Genomic DNA, 20,575 nt, shown 5'->3' with positions numbered 1-20,575 from the left:
TTACACAATTATCGAGTCACATGCTGTTGCCCGGGCAGCACGGTTTTGATGCTCACTCTCTTCACTTCATTTGGTTCATTTGATTAACACCATAGTACACTGAAATTGTATCACTCTCAAAGCCATACAAAGTATTTCCATTCGGTTCATGAAATAATTATTAAGAGATTATGGGATATGTGCTCAGCTCACTGGGACAAGCATCTGAATGCTGACTCATTTACAGACTGGATGATTTGTTTCAACAGTCAGAATTAATGGAACCCCTTTCAGTTTTTGAACCTCAAAGTCTTGATGAATTTGTTTACTGCCAGCTCCTTCAAATACATCCAGTATTCCGAATGCACCAAAAAACATATGGTAGAAAATCAGGAATTGCACTGTGAAGAACACATTGGTTCAATTACAGAGAAGAGGGAAGGAAAATATATAACAAATAACTAAATTGGAAGCTGCATGTGTGTTTCATGTGTGTAGAGTAAAAATGGTCAAGGTGAAAGAATGGAATGAGTGTTTCTTTCGTTTTTTGTTTTTAATCTTTGCTGAGGTTGTACAAATACTGTGTTTTTACTTTTATCCTATAGAGGTCAGTGACGCTGCCGAGTTGCGTTCACGCTGCCATAAAACTATGAGTAGAAGAAGAACAAGGAGGAGCTGTGTGTTTGAAAGTGGCGGGCAGTATTATTAATCTCATGGATATTGGTGTAACGTTAAGTACACACGGGCAAAGGACAAAAGTAAATCGAGTTAGCCGCAACAAGTAACGTTTTATTAAGAGTGTGCGATATTAGTGCTATCCAGTATCAGCCAGAACGCTGAATGCAGTTTTCGTGATATTTAAACGTTGGCACTGGAGGAAACGTGAAAAGGTAACGTTAATGTCAACGTCTTGCTAGTAAATGCAGCTAGCTAGTTAACGGAAAATTGACGCTAACTTTAACTTAACTTAATTATCATCCGTTAGCTTGGTTTATTATGTGTGTCTGTAATGTTTTCAATTCAATAAAAATTGCACTTTAACGACCGCTAACAGTTAACCATCAAGTTGGTAGCTTGCTTTGCAGTATGTCTTTATTGAATTGAACGTTAGGTAAGTTAACAGTTAACGTTATATTCAGCTAGTTAACTGTTTTATGTATCCTGGTGACAGATCGATTGAGAAACGTTACAGTTAAAGAGATAATCCATCCTAAAAGTATTTTTTTATAAAAACGATATCTTATTGCACAGCTCGGTTTTGATCTGTCTGAACGGAGGATGGACTGTAGGCTATGATGTCATCCTCAGACAAATCATGGAGATGCTCCATAGATGGCGAATAATGGAGTCTTTGGAGATCATGACAACACCTATGATGATTTTACTGAGACATGGTGACATTTTCTGATTCCACACTGGAAGCCATACTCCCAAATAAAACTGATTTGGATGTAATGTCTCAAACAAAAATGATGGCAGTGTTGGGCGATAGTGAACTATCTAACTGTCTTTGACTTTATTAAATGTGGAGACAGTTATCCACATGTGTAGATACTGACGTTAAGCTTCGAAATAATTGGAATATCACATTGTCTGTTTTAGTGTTGTCTCTTATTGAAAATGAAGGTTCATCAATCTTCTGTCCATTTAAAATATTTGATGACATGTTGCCACATTGGACTGATATTTCTTGGCTTAATTGTGATAACCTCTTCTGTTTCTTTTATTACTAGATATATATATATTGAAGTCTTGCAACATGACAAATGAGGATGATAAGGTGATCCCAGTGCGGGTTGCCTTGCGATGTCGCCCGTTGGTACCTAAAGAAATCAATGAGGGATGTCAGTGCTGTCTCACTTTTGTGCCTGGGGAGCCACAGGTCTGTGCTCAACAACAGTTTAGGAAAATACTAATGTCTGTGTCAGAGTAATGGATCAAGTCCATTATATCCATGTGGATATGATGTGTTTTTTTAAAATCTTGTGCAACTACACTTCGCAGTATGTGTAAAAACTGCTAAATTGTTGTTTTCAGGTGGTCGTTGGCACAGAGAAAGCATTCACCTATGATTATGTATTCGATCCCACTGCTGAACAAGAAGAAGTCTTCAATACGGCTGTGTCCTCCTTATTGTGTGGGCTTTTCAAAGGTATCTTTATCTTTTCTCATTATGATTTATTGAATTCAGTAAGTTTGTTTTTACCCCAGGGTTTTCCACAAGGATATGGAGTAGCCAGCCCCATTAAGAATGAACATTGCCTTTCTTACACACAAAGCAGGAGAAAATTACTCAATGACAGGATAACCAAAAATGTAAACCATGGATAAAATGCATGATGTGGAAAAACATATGACATAGGTCTGTTATTTTGACAACATTGTTTTAGTGTGTGTTTGCAATGCGTCTTAGAGATTGCTTTGCTGTAAGAAGTGCAATGTAAATAAAGATAATTCGTTAAGCCCATAAACGTCTGTGGAAAATGCAGTGCTTTCAGTGACTTTTTAATGCTTACTGTGCAATCGTCAAGTTGCTGCCATCAGTGTTTCCCGAAGTAGCCCGTGTAATGAGGATGCCCCCTGTCTGTGCAGTCAATGCAATTCTTAATGTGTTTTGTCATTAGTTATTTTGCTAATATTTGTCAAACACTAAAGATGACTTTGACATCCGGGCGGGACTGATACAGACAGATCATCGTGCTCGCGTTGTTTTGAAGCAGAGGCTAGTGGTCGTAAAATGTATGTGCAAAATGAATCACAACTTGTTAATCAAAACTATTTTATTAGAATCAAAAATTAATATAATAAAGTAGCTGGCTTGACTTAAATGAGTAGTCGGCTATTTGGCCTGCAGCCGGTGCTTATGGAAAGCTCTGTTACCCACTTCCTGACAGTGCAGGTTCTGCAACATAAAAACTGTTTGGGAGTCATAGTTTTGTTAGAAAACACTTAAATGGGGACTGTACTTGCAATCAACTGCACACAAATGAAAATCACATTAGATACATTGGAAAAATCTAGAATTAAATGAGCTAAAATGTGAAATAATTTATAAAAAATGTGTTCTTTTTTCGTCTTATCTTTTGAACCATTTAGTGTTCTCACTAAATTGTCCTTTTTGTAGGCTACCATGCTACAGTTCTTGCATACGGACAGACAGGATCAGGAAAGACCTTCTCCATGGGAGGAACATACACATCAGCTCAAGAAAATGATCCTTCAGTCGGAGTTATTCCACGAGTTATCAGACGGATCTTTGAGGAAAAGGAGAAAAGGACAGACTGTGATTTCTGTCTGACAGTATCTTACCTGGAGGTTGGTGGACATGTTGTTAACACTGTAAATACTTTTTAGAAATGTATTGTGCTCCTTGGCATCCAGCAAATGTTATTTCATTGCTCAATATCCTTTTTAAAATATTTAGTTAAGCTTTTTCCTTTTGATTGTAGATCTATAATGAAGATATATTGGACTTGCTGTGTGCATCTAAAGATAGACCTGCCATCAGCATTCGGGAAGACCCTAAAGACGGCATTAAGGTGAGTGACTGACATGTTTACAAGAAGAACGCGCAGCATATTGTCACATTTCTTTTGAAGCTTTTAGTAGATAGAAAGATAAACCTCACTAAACTGCATCCATGTCTAATTCTATACCTTGGTGACACCTTTTTTAAATTGGTACATGTTTAAATATAATATAGTGTCAGCTTTTTATAGAAAATATCCTGTTTTCCAGATTGTGGGTTTAACTGAGAGGCAGGTGTTCTCTGCCCATGAGATGGTGGGTTGTCTGGAGCTTGGAAATTCTGCTCGCACTGTGGGTTCCACAGCGATGAACGCCGCTTCTTCACGCTCACATGCTATCTTCACCATTACACTGGAGCAGCGCAGAGGGACAGACAAGTCAGTTTGGTGGTGTTTTCTGTCATTATCATTTTGGCTATTTTGGTATTTCCGGTATTTTTAAACCTAAGCCCTATTTCTTTTCTTCTTTCTTTCTTTTTTAAAAAAAACATATTTTGGGGTCTAAGTGACTAATAGGTACAGAAAGTTTTGGGATCGCCTTTGCCGACAGCTGCGATACGGGCTGCAACGTAATCCTTGGGGGCAATTGCGCCCGTCAAAAGTACCTCCACTAAAAGTGCTTGTTTTTGCCACTGACAGATTCAGATTGTTATTCTAAGTGTCTGACAACATTATCGCTTAAAGGATCGCTACAGAGAGAGACCATTTTTGTTAAAGAGTAAGATGACTTACTGACTCACGTTTCCACTATCTTCCTGTAACAACTCATCTCGCGAGATTTCAAAGTGTGACTTCTCCTTGAGCGAGACTTCTGTTTCTGGTTAAACAAAAATTATCTTACTCTTTAACACACAACTATTTGAGTTGACAGTGACATGCACACAAAAGGCATGTTGACTGCTTTCTGTAATGTGTTAAAACTGCTTTGTATTGCATTGTATATGTATGAATATATGCTTCAGGTTAATCACTGATGATTAACAGTTGATGCATTTGTAGTATATGATAAGTGATGAAAGAAGTTTTACACAGATATTTAGGGACAACTGAATTGCTAGACATAATAATTTTAATGTATATTATCAGATTTGGATTCACTGGAACCAGCTTTAAAATAAGTTATCTATCCTCATCATTAGATAGTGAAGTCCAGAGGAAGGGTTGGATGTTTTCTAAAGGGTGAACTGCAATAAATGAATCTGAACTGTAATCAATACAATATGTGTTATGTAAATAATGTAGGAAAAAATAGAACATTTTTAGCTAGTCTGAAAAATAGTATTATTTAATTGTGACCAAAACTGATTTTGATTTTAGTGTTTATGCTGCTGTTTTACATAAAGACACCATATCAGGGTTCCAATGCATCCTGGAAAACCTGGAAAACAGTTGATCAATTTCCCAGTCATGGAAAACACATGGAAAATGAAAGAAAAAGTCAAATGTCCTGGAAAATCTTGTGTTGTCCTGGAAAATTATTTCAACATCCTCCTATTTTCCTTTAGCTGAGAATGAACTACTAGGTTATCTATCAGAGCTCTCCAAAACAGATAACATTGCCATCTGAAAGGGCTAAGTTATGTGCAGGATCATATTAACGTTCAAATGGTAGTTTATGGACGAGAGTATTTTGAATAACCTGCTCTCTGTTATGTTGTGGAAACGCTGTGAACTTAAGTGGCGAAACTCTGAATAATGTCAATTACATTATCCTTCAAATGTAAATATTAGTCATTGCTGGCTGGTAACGGGGGTATTTTGTCTTAGATTTATAGATGAACGTTGTTTTCTTCCCATCTTGTTCTAAATGGTTGAATAATGTTATTAAATTGGTTAGCATGTTTGGGTCAGTTGTTAAAGTTGATGTGCTTGCTAGCCTTTTTGCCTGCAAAGGTTTAAGGCTTGTGATTCAACTCTGGCTAGGAGCAATGGTTTCAAATGCGTGTTGGGCACTGTTGAGAGAGTTGCATAATAACAAATGGGAAGCCGATGTCAAAACAATGAATGGGAACCCAACTGTATGTGAGTCAAACACCGGCTAAATAATGGCTAACAGTACTTTTTTACTTTGCTAGCATTGTCTCTTCAAACGCAATGCTGCATTGTGAAGGTAAAATGGACCATAACATCAAATGTTTAACTTCTGTAGCGGCAGCTCACAGTGGGTGTGATTACCCTTGTTAAAGACTCCGCTTAGCATTACTAGTAAAGGGGCTAAAGTATGGTGTGATAAACTGATAAGAGTCAGTGGCAGTTAATAATCCTAGCAAACTTGACTAACTTTGAATTGTACATTTAGGTATGTTTTAATTCAGTCTAGATTTGTCAGTAGGCAAAATAGTAGGCTACTATCTGAGTTATTGGTGATATAATTCACAAGGAAAAAGGGATATATATTAAAACAGAGCATTAAAACAAGGCAAGAAATTTGAAAAAACAGTAAGAGGAGATAGTAAAAGTAGTGACATTAAAACATTAAGGTTATGCCCGTATACTGAAATGTTTCTACACTTGTCCTCTAGCCATAGACTGCACGTCTTTTAAATCAGACTTCCACAGAGAGGAACACATTAGTATATGGCGCGATCCCTGTCTGTCATGCCAGCTAGATCATCACTGAAAATGTCTTGAAAAATGATCTCTAGAAAAGAGTGGGAACCCTGCATATGGCATTGCCCCTGAACTAGGTTAGTGTGTATGTGCAGGTCCACGTCCACACACAAAGCAACATACTGAAAACACTGTCTTTTGAATCTTTTGTTGCAGAGTCGACTCAATTGTTTCAAAATTGCACCTTGTGGATCTGGCTGGTTCAGAAAGGCAAAAGAAAACCAAAGCGGAGGGAGATCGTTTAAAGGAAGGTAAACTGTATATGTTTTTCTTTAGATTTGCTCGGTTAAAGGTTGTCAACCCTTAATTTGTCATTCTCCAATGATATATAGTGTAGTATGACATTTTGGTTTTGTCTCTTTGTAAAAAAAAAAAAAAAAAAAAAAATGTCCTTAATAACAGCATTCCTGTTTTGATACTATTCATTTTCATCTTCAGGTATCAGCATCAATCGCGGCCTTTTGTCTTTGGGTAATGTGATCAGTGCCTTGGGGGATGAAAGCAAGAAAAATGCCTTTGTTCCTTACAGAGACTCCAAGCTCACCCGCTTGCTACAAGGTAAGCTTTGATTTAGATGTCCAAAAGCAACGTAATGGTCATTAGGGCAGTCTCAGATGCAACATGGTATATGACTGCAGAATAATTTTACTAAGCACTTCTGAGAACTGTTTTCTTTTTGTTTCATCAGATTCTTTGGGAGGCAATAGCCACACTTTGATGATTGCATGTGTGAGTCCTGCAGACTCAAACATGGAGGAGACCATCAATACGCTGCGATATGCTGACAGAGCTCGCAAAATTAAAAACAAACCCATAGTCAATGTTGACCCCAGAGCTGCAGAAATGAACCGTTTGAAACAACAGGTACAGAAATTGGGGGGGACTCTTTTGTGGAGTTGACCTCACAATCAGAAAACAAACTGCCATTTGCTCAAGTAACAATGCTGCCAGTTAAATGCAGTTCAGTTACATGTTTACAAGTTGGACATCTTTGTTTTCATAGACTACTGTTTAGGAAAGAGATCAAAGATTAATAGGACAGAAAGTGTATGATAAACACCTTCTTTCATTTAAAATATAATGTCTTGATTCATGTACTTGTTTAGGTTCAGGAGCTGCAGGTGATGCTACTTCATGCCCGTGGAGGAGTAGCTCCGGTGCTCTCTGGGTAAGACATAACATTTCCCAATAAACCTACCAGGATGTCAGATAAATGCATCCCAGGGTACGTATTACCCATAACAAAAGGCCATAACGGTTACTCAGTCCCTCTGTCACAGGCCAGAGTCAACGGAAAAGGTGACTAAGCTGTTGGAAAGGAACCGCGCTCTGCAGGACGAGAACAGCAAGCTAAGCAGGGAGCTGAGTGAGGCAGCTGGACAGACTGCCTTCATGTTTGAGAAGATCATTATGGTGAGCCAGACCTTAGCAGTATTTACTAATCCTTCCTCCAAAGTCATTGTTGAAAGCTGATGGGGAAACTGTTACTAGGAGTGATAATGTGTTGATTTGTACTCATGGGGTAGAAAAAAGCCAAGACAATTGAAATTGGCATTAAAATAAAACATGAACTGGTAATAAAAAAAAAAACTTTTGCATCCATCCTGTTAATCACATTGTGTTTGCTTTATTTTATAGACAGAACAAGCAAATGAGAAACTACAGAGCAAACTGGAACAACTGCGGCACCATGCAGCGTACGTTTACAAAGGCATGAAGCCAGGAGGGCTTCAGGATGGGTCTGACAAAGCTTAAAGAGGACACAGAATACTTAAGCTATTCTTGTTACAAGCTTTGTTTGATTTAAAAATAATAATAATAATAATAATTTAATGGCCTAAAGCAGTTTTGTTCATCATTTCAGCTATTTCTTGTTGACCACTGCCACAATGATCATATTGAGCCACAGTCTTTATTTACCTTTATTTCAGATGTACAGTGGATCTTGAGAAAGTGTTGGAGACACTGGAGGACCAGGAGTTGAAGGAGAACGTTGAGGTGATGAGGAACCTGCAAGACGTCATCTTGGAGCTCAAGGTACACAAGTCATCTTACTTTATAATCCACCAAAAGACCACAGTGTATAGCAATGCTGAAATTTGTATTGGACATTATATTTGACTTTTTATAGACATTTTTGATTCATTTAAATATAATTAATGTAACAAATTTTTTTTTGTCTTTGTTTTTTATCAGAACTTATGTAGCAAGTAGAAAAATGTCATTGTTTGCTGTTTGTTGGTTTTTCTAAGAATGAGAGTGCAGGCATCGCCGCCTCCATCGATGCTATGGCTGCAGGAGAGGATGGGCCTGAGCTGTCTGGGAATGGCAGTAAAAATGCAGCACATGAGTCCCCATCAGTACGTTGACCATTTTATTCTCAATGTTTTCATTAAATGATGGTTAATATCAAAGATACTTTACAAATTGAGAATTCTGCAGTGTTGTGCTTTCCATAACACTCAACGTGTACAGTTGAGATGATGATACATTATATATATTTTATTTTTTTAATCAAATGTACTCTAGTAACATCTAGCATTTCCTCTCTTGCACAAATTGATTGATCAAAGAATAAAGACTATCTTTCTCCTCAGCTCTCATTTTCTTTCTGAGCCAAATGTAAATGAAGATGTTTCCCACCTCTAACACATTAAACAGGATGTCACTGCCATTGTTGGTAAGGACTCCCCAGAGGCTTTTACAGCCCATCATGCACTGCGGCAGGCTCAGCTCTCCAAGGAATTGATTGAGCTGAACAAAGTGTTGACCTTGAAGGAAGCTTTCGTGAAGAAAATGTGCCAGAATGACACCCAGTTGGAGCCGATGCAATCAGAGCACCAGGTAAGAGGATTTTGTATCCCATTTTGATTCAGACAATAATTTTAAAATCCCTCAACTTTGTTATTTAATTAGATACTTTATTTGATTTTGTCATTTTGAAGCTCTCTATCAATTCTAAATTGTTGTATTTATGTTGTTTATGACCTTTTTTAACTACTGACACATTGATTTGACATGTGAGTGTATTTGAAAAGGGTACATGTTTTTGGTTAAAATTCTGTACCCTCCACTAGTTAACATGAGCGGTGTAGTGTGATTCCCATGGTAACACCTATGGTACTACATTTCTATGTACATCTTTATGTGTGGTAATATTAATTATGAGTCTTTTTTTTTTCTTTTTTTTAATTGTTGAGAAAGTTTTAATCTTCTGGGCATTTTGTCCTACAGAAAAATGTGCACACTCTACAGTCCGCAGTGGATTCACTGCAGAAGGAGAAAGAGGAACTCGTTTTGGCACTTCAGTCTGCAAAGAAAGACACTAACCAGGCTAAGTACGAACACTTTGATTCTTTGGCTGTGGCTTGGTTGTGCTTGTAGTAATATTTTTGCGAAGTTCATTTGTTTTGACGTAAAAGCAATGTAATCTCATAAGCCTTCACTCTTCACTTCCTTCTTCATCTGACATAAACCACCTTCTTGTAGGCTTAGTGAGCAACGGAGGAAGAGACTGCAGGAGCTTGAGGGCCAGCTCAACGACATGAAGAAGAAGCTTCTTGAGCAGTCCAAACTGCTGAAACTCAAAGAGTCCTCTGTTCAGAAAGTTAGCAAACTCAATCAAGAGATACAGGTAAGCAATGATTTTCTTTTATTGAGTTCCTTCGATGGTTAGGGGTGCATTATGTAGTTATGTATCTGTATGAGTGTTTTCATACCAAAGTTATTGATAGAAGTTTAGTTTTTTTACCCTTTAACCAACAGAGAAAATAATTTTATATGAATTTCACATGATTATCATGCCATCTCGTGGCCCATCCCTCATGGGATTATAAAACACCTCAATGTTTACATCACAGTTGGGAAATGTATGTTAATGCGCTATAAACTACATGAAGATACACATAAAAACGTATTATTTAGGTCTAACATTTATTGACCAAGTGTTCTTAAATAGGTGAGGTTTTCAGATGTTATTGTATTCAAAGAGCTGATGCCATACACTGTACATGAACAAATGTTACTGTCGTAATGATACCATTATAAAACTATGTATACTAAGATTACTTAAGTCAAAAAGCCATCTCAATAATATTAAAAATGTACTTGTTAATCTATTTCGTTAATGTTACATGTGAAACAAGTAGCAGTGACAACATATCTGTCATGTGTAAGCTACAGATGCCAAATCCAAGCATAGTAACACTGTGTTCTCACAGGCTATGAAGACCCAGCGTACACAGCTGATGAGGCAGATGAGGGAGGACTCTGAGAAATTCAGACACTGGAAGAGCAAGAAGGACAGGGAGGTGCTGCAGCTAAAGGAGAAGGTATGTGAAGATCATGTTCTTCATGACACACTGCTGGACGTTTTCTTTAACCAACATTTCATTCATAAATACACTCAGGTCTTGCTGCTAAATCCTTTTTTCCTTATACTTATTAATTGTTGTTCTCTGGCTTCATGAACCCCACATTTTATTTTCTATCTGTTTTACAGGATCGTAAACGCCAGTATGAGTTGCTTAAACTTGAGAGGGATTTCCAGAAACAGGCCAATGTTCTGCGTCGTAAAACTGAGGAGGTGAGGCCTCTTGGTCTGTTGTCTGTGCAATTTCATTTACCTGATCTATAACTAAATATGCTGGATTTAAAATTTCAACATATATAACATAGCAAGTACTTACTGTATATCATATTGTATATTTTAAATGTGTCACTAATTTGCATTAACCTGATTGCAAACCTCTGAGTCACTCCCTGTAACTGGAAATTATTTAAAGCAGCAGTTTTTTTTCCCGACAGGCTGCAGCTGCAAACAAGCGGTTGAAAGATGCCCTACAGAAGAGAAGTGAGGTAGCAGAGAAACGCAAAGATGTCCATAACAGAGGAATGGAGGGAGCTGCTGCACGAGTTAAGGTAGTAAAACTTGGTTCTAGGGTTTCTCTGTAGTCACAAAGACCTGTATTTGGTCTACTAGACTTAACTAAGTGCAAAAAAGTGCGTTATTTATTATTACTCAGGATGCATGAGATATATATCGGAGGGCAATAACTAAGAAAATGTAATTATTGTTTCGATGGAATTTTTCTGCCGATAAGTACGTCCGATAATGCAGAGCATGCTGCGGACTAGCGCCACCACCTGGTTCTGAGAAAGAATGGCCTCTCTGCCTTTCCCTTTTCTCTCCTCTCCTCTGCTCGGTGTTGGTGCTTGTTTGCACGAGGGTGGGGCTGAGTCTGAATCCACAGCCAATATGTTTTACACAGACATATGAAGATTGTTATGCTAATAGTGAATTGTGAACCAGCTAAAAGCGAATGCCAATTGCATGTAATGGTTGAGCCTAGTTGGCTATGCATCTGAAAATTAGCTGAATTCTTGCAGATTTTGAGGCTGAGAGCCTTTACCAGTAGAGTCTTTTCACATCAGCAGTAGGGCTGCACCTAACGATTATTTCTTTGATTAGTCAATTAATCTAACGACTATTTATCGATTATTCTAAAGATAGTTTTTTTTAATACTTGATTAATATAACAATTAATTTACCCAAATATTTTTATTTCTATTTTATTTTATAGAGTTATTTTCTCTTAAAAACAAACAAATGTAACAAGAAACAAAGTACTGCAGTGCATTATTCTGCGACAAAGAATATATTTGTCTTTTGTCTATTTAAAGTATTATAATATTTGAAAGAATAAATTAATATATTACTCTATTTCTAGTAGGTTAGATCATACGTTACCATTTTAATTCTGCTTAATTCACCACCTTATTTTAGTGTTTACTCACAAACTACTTTAATCTGCACACCTTGCTTTTCCCTTCAGTTCTCCCCCCCACACACACACACACACACTCCTACACCTCTGGTCTCTGCACACATACACACTGGCTTGCCCCGCCTCTTTCTGTTTATCTCTCCCTGTATGTGTCTGCACTGTTGATTTTCTTCGTCAGCACTATGTTTTATAAAGTTAGCCAAAAAACATAACTCCCGTTTTTCACCCGTGTGGAGGAGGCTTGTTGTTAATGATGTTGCCGATCAAATTGAAACCAATGTGTTACTGAATGACATCGGCACCAACAGGTGCACTCACAAGCTTTTACAAAACACCGGCATAAGTAAGTCTACATTAAACTGAGACTGTGTGTGTGTGTGTGTGTGTGTGTGTGTGTGTGTGAGAGAGAGCACGTGCGACTGTCAGTAGAGCGAGGGGAGATTGTGGGCGAGGTTTTAATGCTGCAGCTTGTCCTCCGGGGGAATCCGTGCTTTGACCGGGTGCAGCCATACTTCATTGCGACACATTGACGTATTTCCGTAATCGATGATGTCGATGAATCGTCCCAGCCCTAATCAGCAGCAGAGGGAGGATGACAGAAGAGAGGATGAATGAGGCCACAGGACTGTAAAAGACTTGTAGCTTTTTTTTTTTGCAGGCTACAACAAACATGATTGTTTATCGTTATCGGCCCTGAAATTCCATATCGATGCATCTCTAATTATATCCAGCTGGAGAAGTTAACCAACATTTCTGCTCATCCAAGAGTACAGACAGACTTGTATTTTGAGAATATGATGACTCATTTTCCTGAACAAAAGTCACAACAGTAATGTTGTCCATATGTAAATATACCCAAAAGGGATCCACATTAGACAATGAGAATTTTGCTACCTTAACTCAGTGACTGTATTCCTATGATCAGACTTGGCTTCTCAATGAAGTGGAGGTGATGGTTAGCACAGAGGAGGCCCGGCGCCACCTCAATGATCTGCTGGAGGACAGAAAGGTCTTGGCTCAGGAGATCAACCACCTCAAACAGCAGATAGAGGCTGGGGATCGACCCGCTGCCAAAATCAGGGTGAGATGTAAATTCTATTACTATTAAGCATGCACATTTATTCACAAAACTGAGAATAAGTGAGTCATCCAGTGCACCAGCAAAGTAGAAATGTTACAAAGAATCAACCGTATGCTTTGTGGTGTCCTTCCATGTAGCGTCGGACACTGATCATCTCTGAGCTGGAGAGCCATGGGGCGCTGGAAACACCTCTGACCAAACAGGTGGAGAACCTGGAGACAGAGATGGGCCTCAGGTGAGTCCGACAAAGCAGCTCAGTCACTGATTAAACCGTTTTTTGATCTTAACACTTGACCAGCATTCATCATACTCTGCCTCCCCATAGGTGGAATTACCTTCCAGTCAATAGCTACTCATACACAACAGCTATATGTGCTTTTATTTCAGGTCATTGCTGTAAAGATTTTGTGACTCTTTCAAACCACAATACCAGTTTTACAACAGGAGACACTGAATTGATTTTGTACCTTATTGCAGGAATTATTAAGATTTACAGAGTGATTTCTATCTTAACAGGAATGCCCAGATAGCTGACCTTCAGCAGAAAGTTGTTGTTGCAGACAGCGAGGGGCGTTTGAAACAACGCATAGATAGCATCACAAGCATAGTCGATGCCAAGTGTGCACTTAAGGTCCTGATGTCTGAGGTGAGTAAATGCTAATACATTATTTTATATTCAAACCTATGTGTTAAATTAGTAATAGTACATTCATTTATTGCCATTTGTATTTCCAAAAAACAACAAATTTTCCCTTTTTTATTTAGCTGGTGTCTGCTAAAACAGCCAGTGCCAAGCTGGAGAGTGAAGTCAATCAGGAGAAAGGGAATGCACAAGATTTAAGGAAGTTGCTGGCTGACGAGAGAAATGTGATGTCAACCATGGACATGGAGCACCAGCAGCAGCTGGTGGAACTAGAGCAGAGGCATCAAGAGAAGGTGCTCATAGCTTTTACTCATGTAGCAATTTGCAGCTCTTTTTAGAGACATGCATATTTATGAAATCTTCTGTTCTAGATATATTTATGTTTTTCTTTGTACAGGTCCTTTACCTCCTTAACCAGCTACAGAACAAACCCATATGTGAAGAGTCGGACGAAAAAGATGAGAGTTCAAAGGAAAAGGAGCTTCTCCAGCGCCTCAAAGTTCAGGTTTGTCTCCACTAGCTGAAGAGTGTTTAATCAACCTTTGACTCCACATTTCTCCTTGTTTTTAGGAGAAACCGTGCAGAATAATCACAAAGTTGATCATGTGCTCATCTGTAACATCATTTTAGGAAGAAGAGCTTGAAAAGCTACGAGAATTAAGTGAGCAGAACCAGAAACTGGTGGAGCAGAATGAGCAATACAGACAGGTAACTTTATAATTTAGTCTGACATTATTGGTTTTCATCTGTTTTTATTTTGTATTATATTAATGTTAAGTTGAATTATACATGAATACCATACACTAGTGTATACCACACTGATGAGAGCAGGGACTTAAGGCCAAGAGCTGAATAACGGATTTTCAGTTGACTCTAATGATCAGATGACAAATCATTTTAAATAGACGAATAAAAATGTGAAGTGCTGCATTTATCTTTACTTCAGCTAGCTTTCTTTTCCTCCATAGAAACTCTCATTGGTCCACCTGGCAAGTGGAAAGAAAATCCTTGTGCCTACGACCAACAATGAAAAGAGCCCAGATGACTCATTTGAGTACGTTCCTCCAAAGGTAAGTTATTGCAGATGTTTTACCTTCCTGTTCGTTGTGTGTTTTTATACAAGGTTACTTCAGTTTTTAATGTCAAAGTTGGCAAATTTTATTTGATTTATTTCCCCATGGTTATTGAAAATGTTTAGTTAGGGCCAATGTTTAAACTGAAAGAAAGCCATGCACCAAGAATGAATGATTCTTCTGAACAGTATCCTTTCCTGATTTAATGTAAGACAGGCCTAGCAGCCTGGGATTGTGAACTGAGATGTAATTTAATTTCCTTGTTTATTTTTTAATATAGATGTATTATTTTAAGTGACTTACAGGACTAAGGCTTCATAGATATCATGTAAAAATGTAACGAGTTAGGTCGTTAATTGACTTAAATTCTCTGATTCAGAACTCTCCTTCGGGGATATTCATTTTAAAGTCCAAGTGTGTTCAATTTCCTTTGCTTGTGTTCTCTACTAACAAAAGCCTAAAGGGAAGCGCTTCACCACAGCTAAAGCACCGCTGAGTATGGCCATCAACATTGAAGAGCTGATGTCTTCCAGTGAGGATGAGGATGAAGAGGATGAGTGGCGTCCTGAGAAACCTGAGAAGGGACGCAGTATCTCAAAGAAACCAAAAGCAACAGGGGTAAGACTGGGATTAGGATTGGGGTGATCTTCAAACTGGTAATTTGTGTATTAAACCAGTAAGCTCAGACTCTGACTGTCCACAGTGCTCACTGAAAGATCATGAAGGGTGTGAACAAATCATGTCCAGGATATATAATCAGCCTACTAATGAAAAAGGCTGTCATCTCATTTCATTGAAAAATTTCACGATTCACTAGATACGCACTAGATAAGTGAAAAGCAGAGGGGCCTTCCAAAGTAAACCTTTTTGTTCAGTTGAGAGAGTTTAAGTAAAAGTTGTAAATCTCAGCTTGTTACATCCCTCTTTTAAGGAAAGCCAGTAATGAACCTGCATACTAAATCTGTATATGTGTTACATTATTATAGTTTACAAGTTATTAAAAATGCTTTTTTTCAGGATCAGGATAGTTGGGGTACTTATGATGCAAATAAATGTCATGATGCTCAGTAGTTTCTCTTTCTTCAGTGTGCGTGTAAAGGTCGCTGCGTCAACAAGCAGTGCAGGTGCCGCAAAGGAAAGATGACATGTGGGGAGAACTGCCAGTGTGATCATGAGAAATGTCGAAATATGGATAACCAGGTAACTGCTGAGGTAAGTTATCTGATGGTTTTCAGTTATCTACCGAGAATTTATCCTATTTGTGTGAAGCAGTATGTACATTTGGGGACAAAAGGAAAACCTTTTGTCCTGAACATCTTATCCTTCTCCTGCTGATGTGGGTATATTTAACTGTTAACACACTCTTTCACACACATTCTTTACACCTGCACACAGCTTGAGAAGCACACCAGTCTTTCTTAACTTTTTAGGTAGGAATATTTTCAAAAATATTTAATTTTACAAATCAGTAATTGCAAAAAAGAACCAAAATTTTCCCTAATGTTTCATTTATCAACTTTCTGTTTTTGTATTTGTATATCAGACTCTTGATAATCAATCTGTGCTGAAACATCTGCAAGTTGGATTGTCAGGATGTGTGTTTTGAATACTCTTTATGACAAACGTTAGTGTGATAACATACAGAAAAAGCTCAGAGCAAAATGTTCCTTTTTTAATAAATTCCCATTTTAACACCACATACATCACAACAACCAGTATACTATCTTAGAAGTTGGGACATATTGTTAACTAATGTAATATTGACTAATAATGAGAATAAGACTCAGAACTGAAGTTAAACTGTAATAACCTAGTATTAGTTTAACAGAATATTACGTCATTTTTCATTTATTACCACAGCCACAGACGTGATTCAGATTTGGCTGTTATTGGCAAGAATACCTTTTATTTGCTTTGTTGAAGATATTGGATTCTTTTATGAAAGTACAATGCAGAACAATAAGCATTGTTCTCAGTTTTGGACTTTGTACTCATTTCAGGATGCCAGTCTGACAGAAAGTGTTTCCAGAGACTCGGCATCTCTTCAAGATCCCACATCTGTCAGCCCTGACAACACCACATTTTTCAAGCCGCCATCTTGTACGCCCACTAAGAAGGTAAGCTGGCTCCTTCTGAAGACTTAGCAATACAAGGAGTAATCATCCATATGGTGGCCTCGAGAATGATTGGCATGCATGTAGACGGTATGCTTAAGACTTGGTAAAAGATGCTGTGTGTAAACAGATTTGACCAGTTTCTGATTCATTCTTAGTTATGTGTATTTTGGCATTTAGTATCTTGCCTACAATGCTTGTTTCCACTGGAATTTTAAAGGAGGTAAAGCAGAACTAACACTGGTGAACTAATATGTACTATTTTAGGTGCTAAAAGAAATCGGAGACATGGGACATGCCACTGCAGACCTAAAGTTGGTCAATAAACCTGTCTTGCTAGAGGAAGTGGAGGAGGACGATGACAAGGAGGACAGAACAACAGTCAGCTTCCTCAAGAAGAAGAAAAGACTCCTGACGAGTTTTCAGAATAGTTTTTTCTCTGGATGCACTCCAATCAGAGAGGAATCTTAATCAGGACGGTGCATGGCAGGGCTTTTTGCAGCAGGTGTCCATATGTTTGGTTAAATGTTTTGTCAAGGTGTATTCAGTCTTTTTAAATGTGACTAAACTGTTGTGTACTGTAGCTTGAAAGTAGCTGTTGATTTTAAAACACTTTGTTTTCTGTAGAGGTTAACAAAAGGACTATGAATAGCATTGAATCGTTTACTGGAATTCACAATGAGATGATCAAGAAGCCTGTACATAATATTTTAGTTTAACGTGTTACCTGATATTTCTAATAAAGTAAGACTAAATTCGCTTTGCTAATATGGAAAATCAGTAGTCCACCAATTTACAGTCGAGCAGTTTTACACGAGTACTATTCAACACACCATTATAACACAACGTCTTGGGGAGCAACCTTTAGGTATTTAACTGTGCTTTTAGTACCAGAGCTGAATAAAGTCTTACAGTCAAATGTGGTTTTTAAACAAACTGAATGCGTACCAGTGTATCTCAGCGTCACGAGTTGATGGAAAATAATTTATTTCATTTATTGGTCTGTTATGATTAATGTTTTACTTTTGACTCACTTTCATTGCTGTTTCTTAGTAGCAGTTAATCTTTAGTGGAAAGGTTTTTTGACATTGAATTAAAAAAATAAAAATTAAAGTGAACTGTACTTTTGCCCCATACTGAGTTACACTGTAAATAGTAGCACACACATTTCTTTCTCACAAATCCCCCGAACACTCAGAAGAACAAAATAAACAGCAATTCAGCAACACAGAATCACATTATGTCTTTGGTATTTTTATATAATGCCGTTTTCCTTGTTGTGCTGCTTAAAAAGATATGTTGTCTTTCCATCCTGTGGTTTCTACAAGGCCTGCGAAGCCTTAAGTGTCAAGAATTTGCATTTATTTAGATCTTGAGTCCAATCCAGTGCACTGCCTCTTATTAGCTTTTGTGTTGAGGTTTTATTGTCTCATCAGTTGTTCATAACATTTTGGTGAGCATATGTTCCACATTGTTTTTAGTATCAGCTGAATAAAATAGTGCAATTAATATACAACTGAGCTGTGTCTGTACATAATTAAATGGTTTAAGATCAGATGTTTTTAGAGAACAACTTCATTTTGGAAACCAATGAATTGACAGTCTTTTTATCAAGTGAAAAAAATTGATGGTTCCAGCTTAAATGTTTAATGATTTGCTGATGCTCTGTTTTATAATTGTTACAATTTAATATCTTTGGGATTTTTTACATTTGTGATGGGAATTTCACACTAGAGCCTGACCAATGCTGGGTTTTTGAGGTCAATGCAGATAAATGAGTTTTAAAAAGATCAATATATTTTTTCACAAAACAAACATTTTTGTTGAAGATCCCTTTAAACTTGATTATTAAAGAATTATGACCAAGATATGTGCAGACTGGGACAATTTACAGTTAAAAAAATAAACTTGTCAGTCCTTATTGGTGTCATGTTATAAGGTATACTGTCTCTAGATTGCATATTTATGGCATTTCTGTACTGCAGTTTTGTGTTACTTATCGAGTGATATGACTATTTCCTGACATTTTATTTGCCAGATTAATAGTTAGTAGTTACAATTGGTTGACAAGTCATTTAGGAAGCAGTTAAGGTGGCAGTTAGTATGATTTTAGGTCCTAATTTACCTGTAGGGGGCTGAAGTTTTTTGATTAATCCCAATGATTAAAGGTCTCACGAGGTGTTGACATTTCTGGCTTCAGCTCTCACTACCCAGCCTGTACTTTATTTTGGAACAAAGTCTCTCCACCTGGTGGCACTTCACATCACTGCCAATTCTTCTCCCAGAACTCCCCAAACGTTTTCACCTGATCAACAGCAGACGACAGTGCTCGGAGCAAGGGACATTTTTGGCCATGATGGCTGCTTCCCAGGCCAAGAAAAAAAGAAAGACAAAGCAGTATTGTTTGACTGTTTTTTCAGACGTGAACAAAAACAGCAAAAACATTATACCAAAAAGGGACATGAAGGCAGAGGAATACATGAGTGACATATTACAGATTCGGGCAAGAAAAGAAATCCACAGGATGAGTATGAGTAAGCCTGCATGAAAGTGAACCAGCAGAGAAAACAGGCACATCTAGTTTAAGAAGGGAGAGATTTCATCAGGCCTCAGGGAAATAGGTTGTGAGGGCTCCCTCCATGAATACAGAAAATATTCATTTTGTCTACATACCAGCATCAGATTTCTGACGGTGGGATCAACGGGAAATGAGAGGTCGTTTCCATTTGATGAAAATTGCTCATTCAGCCAGGAGAGCTGAGGAGGCAAAGGCTTTGTTTAGGATTTTAGAAATCATTTGAGAAAGTTGTAAAGGCAAGGTCCTTCTTATGTACAGTGGTGCTCACCAATAGAGGGCGATATAGGTCAGAATACATCTTTTAAGGCCCGATGAAAATCCATGTTATTTCTCAGTGGATGTTTCAGTACCAAAGCTAATTTCTACTTGTGTATATGAGCTCATGACTGAGCCTCTCTGTATCAAACACTATCCACTCCAGTTTGACAGGTGTAACCTCTCGGTGTGGTGAGGTGTCCTCACCCAGGAACCCAAAGACTCAAACTTTCCCTCATTTTACGATTGTTTTTATGTGTCAGGATCTACAAATCCAAACTCGAGCAAAGGAATATGAAATGAGATCATGTCCAACTTCAGCAATGAGGATATCTTTGAGAGGAGCAGAGATGAAGGCTTGATCCTCACTGACTCTCACTTTAACTTAAGGAGGGGGAAAAGTGTCTGAGGTTTTGCATTTGTACAGTATTTAATATTTATTACTTTTCACAGTGAGTCCATGGCTTACTGTGCTGTACATTTAAGCATATGAAATTATAACTTAATATCTCCTAGAGCAACAGACTGTATTTTCCTTATAGAAATGTCTTTGTAATTGCCATTCTGTCAGTGGCAACAACCCAAGTTATGTTAGCATAGAGTAAAAAACAATAAAAATACTTTTGATTCTATTTCTACTTCTTGTCTTTCAAGGGGCTGCTCACATCTTATACTTAGACAGCTTCTACTTCTAATCAACATGTATAAGTATCGTGGTTTTAAGAGAGGGGGCAGTGCTGACTTTTCTTGTGGGTACTTGTATTTGCAGACAGATGAAATAAGGTTACTCCAAAGGAAAAGTATGTGTACATAGATTATTTATAATGAAATAAAAAAGCATGAAGATTAATGTTAAAGATTAAACAGTGTCCTCATTAATTATGGCAGTTTAAGAAATAATAATTTTATTTGCAGAGAACCTTTCAAGC

The 20,575-nt window shown here is 37.7% G+C and overlaps 1 protein-coding gene and 1 long non-coding RNA gene across 3 annotated transcripts; one reads left to right on the top strand and one right to left on the bottom strand.

Moving 5' to 3' along the window:
* Positions 1 to 678: 678 nt before the first annotated feature.
* Positions 679 to 18,329, top strand: kif4 (kinesin family member 4). Of its 2 annotated transcripts, none has more exons than XM_044222219.1 (31): positions 679 to 869; positions 1,713 to 1,861; positions 2,017 to 2,131; positions 3,104 to 3,294; positions 3,429 to 3,518; positions 3,718 to 3,884; positions 6,273 to 6,367; positions 6,555 to 6,674; positions 6,805 to 6,980; positions 7,223 to 7,284; positions 7,397 to 7,529; positions 7,755 to 7,813; positions 8,048 to 8,153; positions 8,369 to 8,476; positions 8,778 to 8,960; positions 9,351 to 9,454; positions 9,606 to 9,750; positions 10,337 to 10,447; positions 10,618 to 10,701; positions 10,923 to 11,036; positions 12,828 to 12,983; positions 13,121 to 13,218; positions 13,500 to 13,629; positions 13,749 to 13,919; positions 14,024 to 14,131; positions 14,257 to 14,334; positions 14,595 to 14,696; positions 15,156 to 15,317; positions 15,786 to 15,911; positions 16,700 to 16,816; positions 17,081 to 18,329. In XM_044222219.1, exons 2-31 carry the CDS (start codon positions 1,739 to 1,741, stop codon positions 17,282 to 17,284), a joined length of 3,738 nt encoding a protein of 1,245 aa, XP_044078154.1. In that variant the 5' UTR covers positions 679 to 869; positions 1,713 to 1,738; the 3' UTR covers positions 17,285 to 18,329. The 2 variants fall into 2 exon arrangements, with proteins under 2 accessions (XP_044078154.1, XP_044078155.1); XM_044222220.1 differs by having other exon boundaries at positions 712 to 869; positions 15,786 to 15,899.
* On the bottom strand, positions 17,899 to 20,175 carry LOC122888165. Its single transcript, XR_006380659.1, has 2 exons — positions 19,487 to 20,175; positions 17,899 to 19,173 (listed from the first exon to the last, which is right to left on the bottom strand). It is a non-coding gene; the product is annotated as an uncharacterized LOC122888165 (long non-coding RNA).
* Positions 20,176 to 20,575: the final 400 nt, after the last annotated feature.

Source organism: Siniperca chuatsi, linkage group LG14 (assembly GCF_020085105.1).
Source record: "Siniperca chuatsi isolate FFG_IHB_CAS linkage group LG14, ASM2008510v1, whole genome shotgun sequence".
NCBI lineage: Eukaryota > Metazoa > Chordata > Actinopteri > Centrarchiformes > Sinipercidae > Siniperca > Siniperca chuatsi.
The sequence above is the reverse complement of the archived record's forward strand: the minus strand, read 5'-3'. Positions and strand labels throughout refer to the sequence as shown.

What these genes read in the sequence shown, in the direction of transcription:
- kif4 (XM_044222219.1), top strand. Translation starts at nt 1,739, where the DNA reads ATGACAAATGAGGATGATAAGGTGATCCCAGTGCGGGTTGCCTTGCGA. An exon ending in AGAATGAGCAATACAGACAG is followed by an intron (nt 14,335 to 14,594) that starts GTAACTTTATAA and finishes TTTCCTCCATAG; the next exon opens with AAACTCTCATTGGTCCACCT. An exon ending in TTGAGTACGTTCCTCCAAAG is followed by an intron (nt 14,697 to 15,155) that starts GTAAGTTATTGC and finishes TACTAACAAAAG; the next exon opens with CCTAAAGGGAAGCGCTTCAC.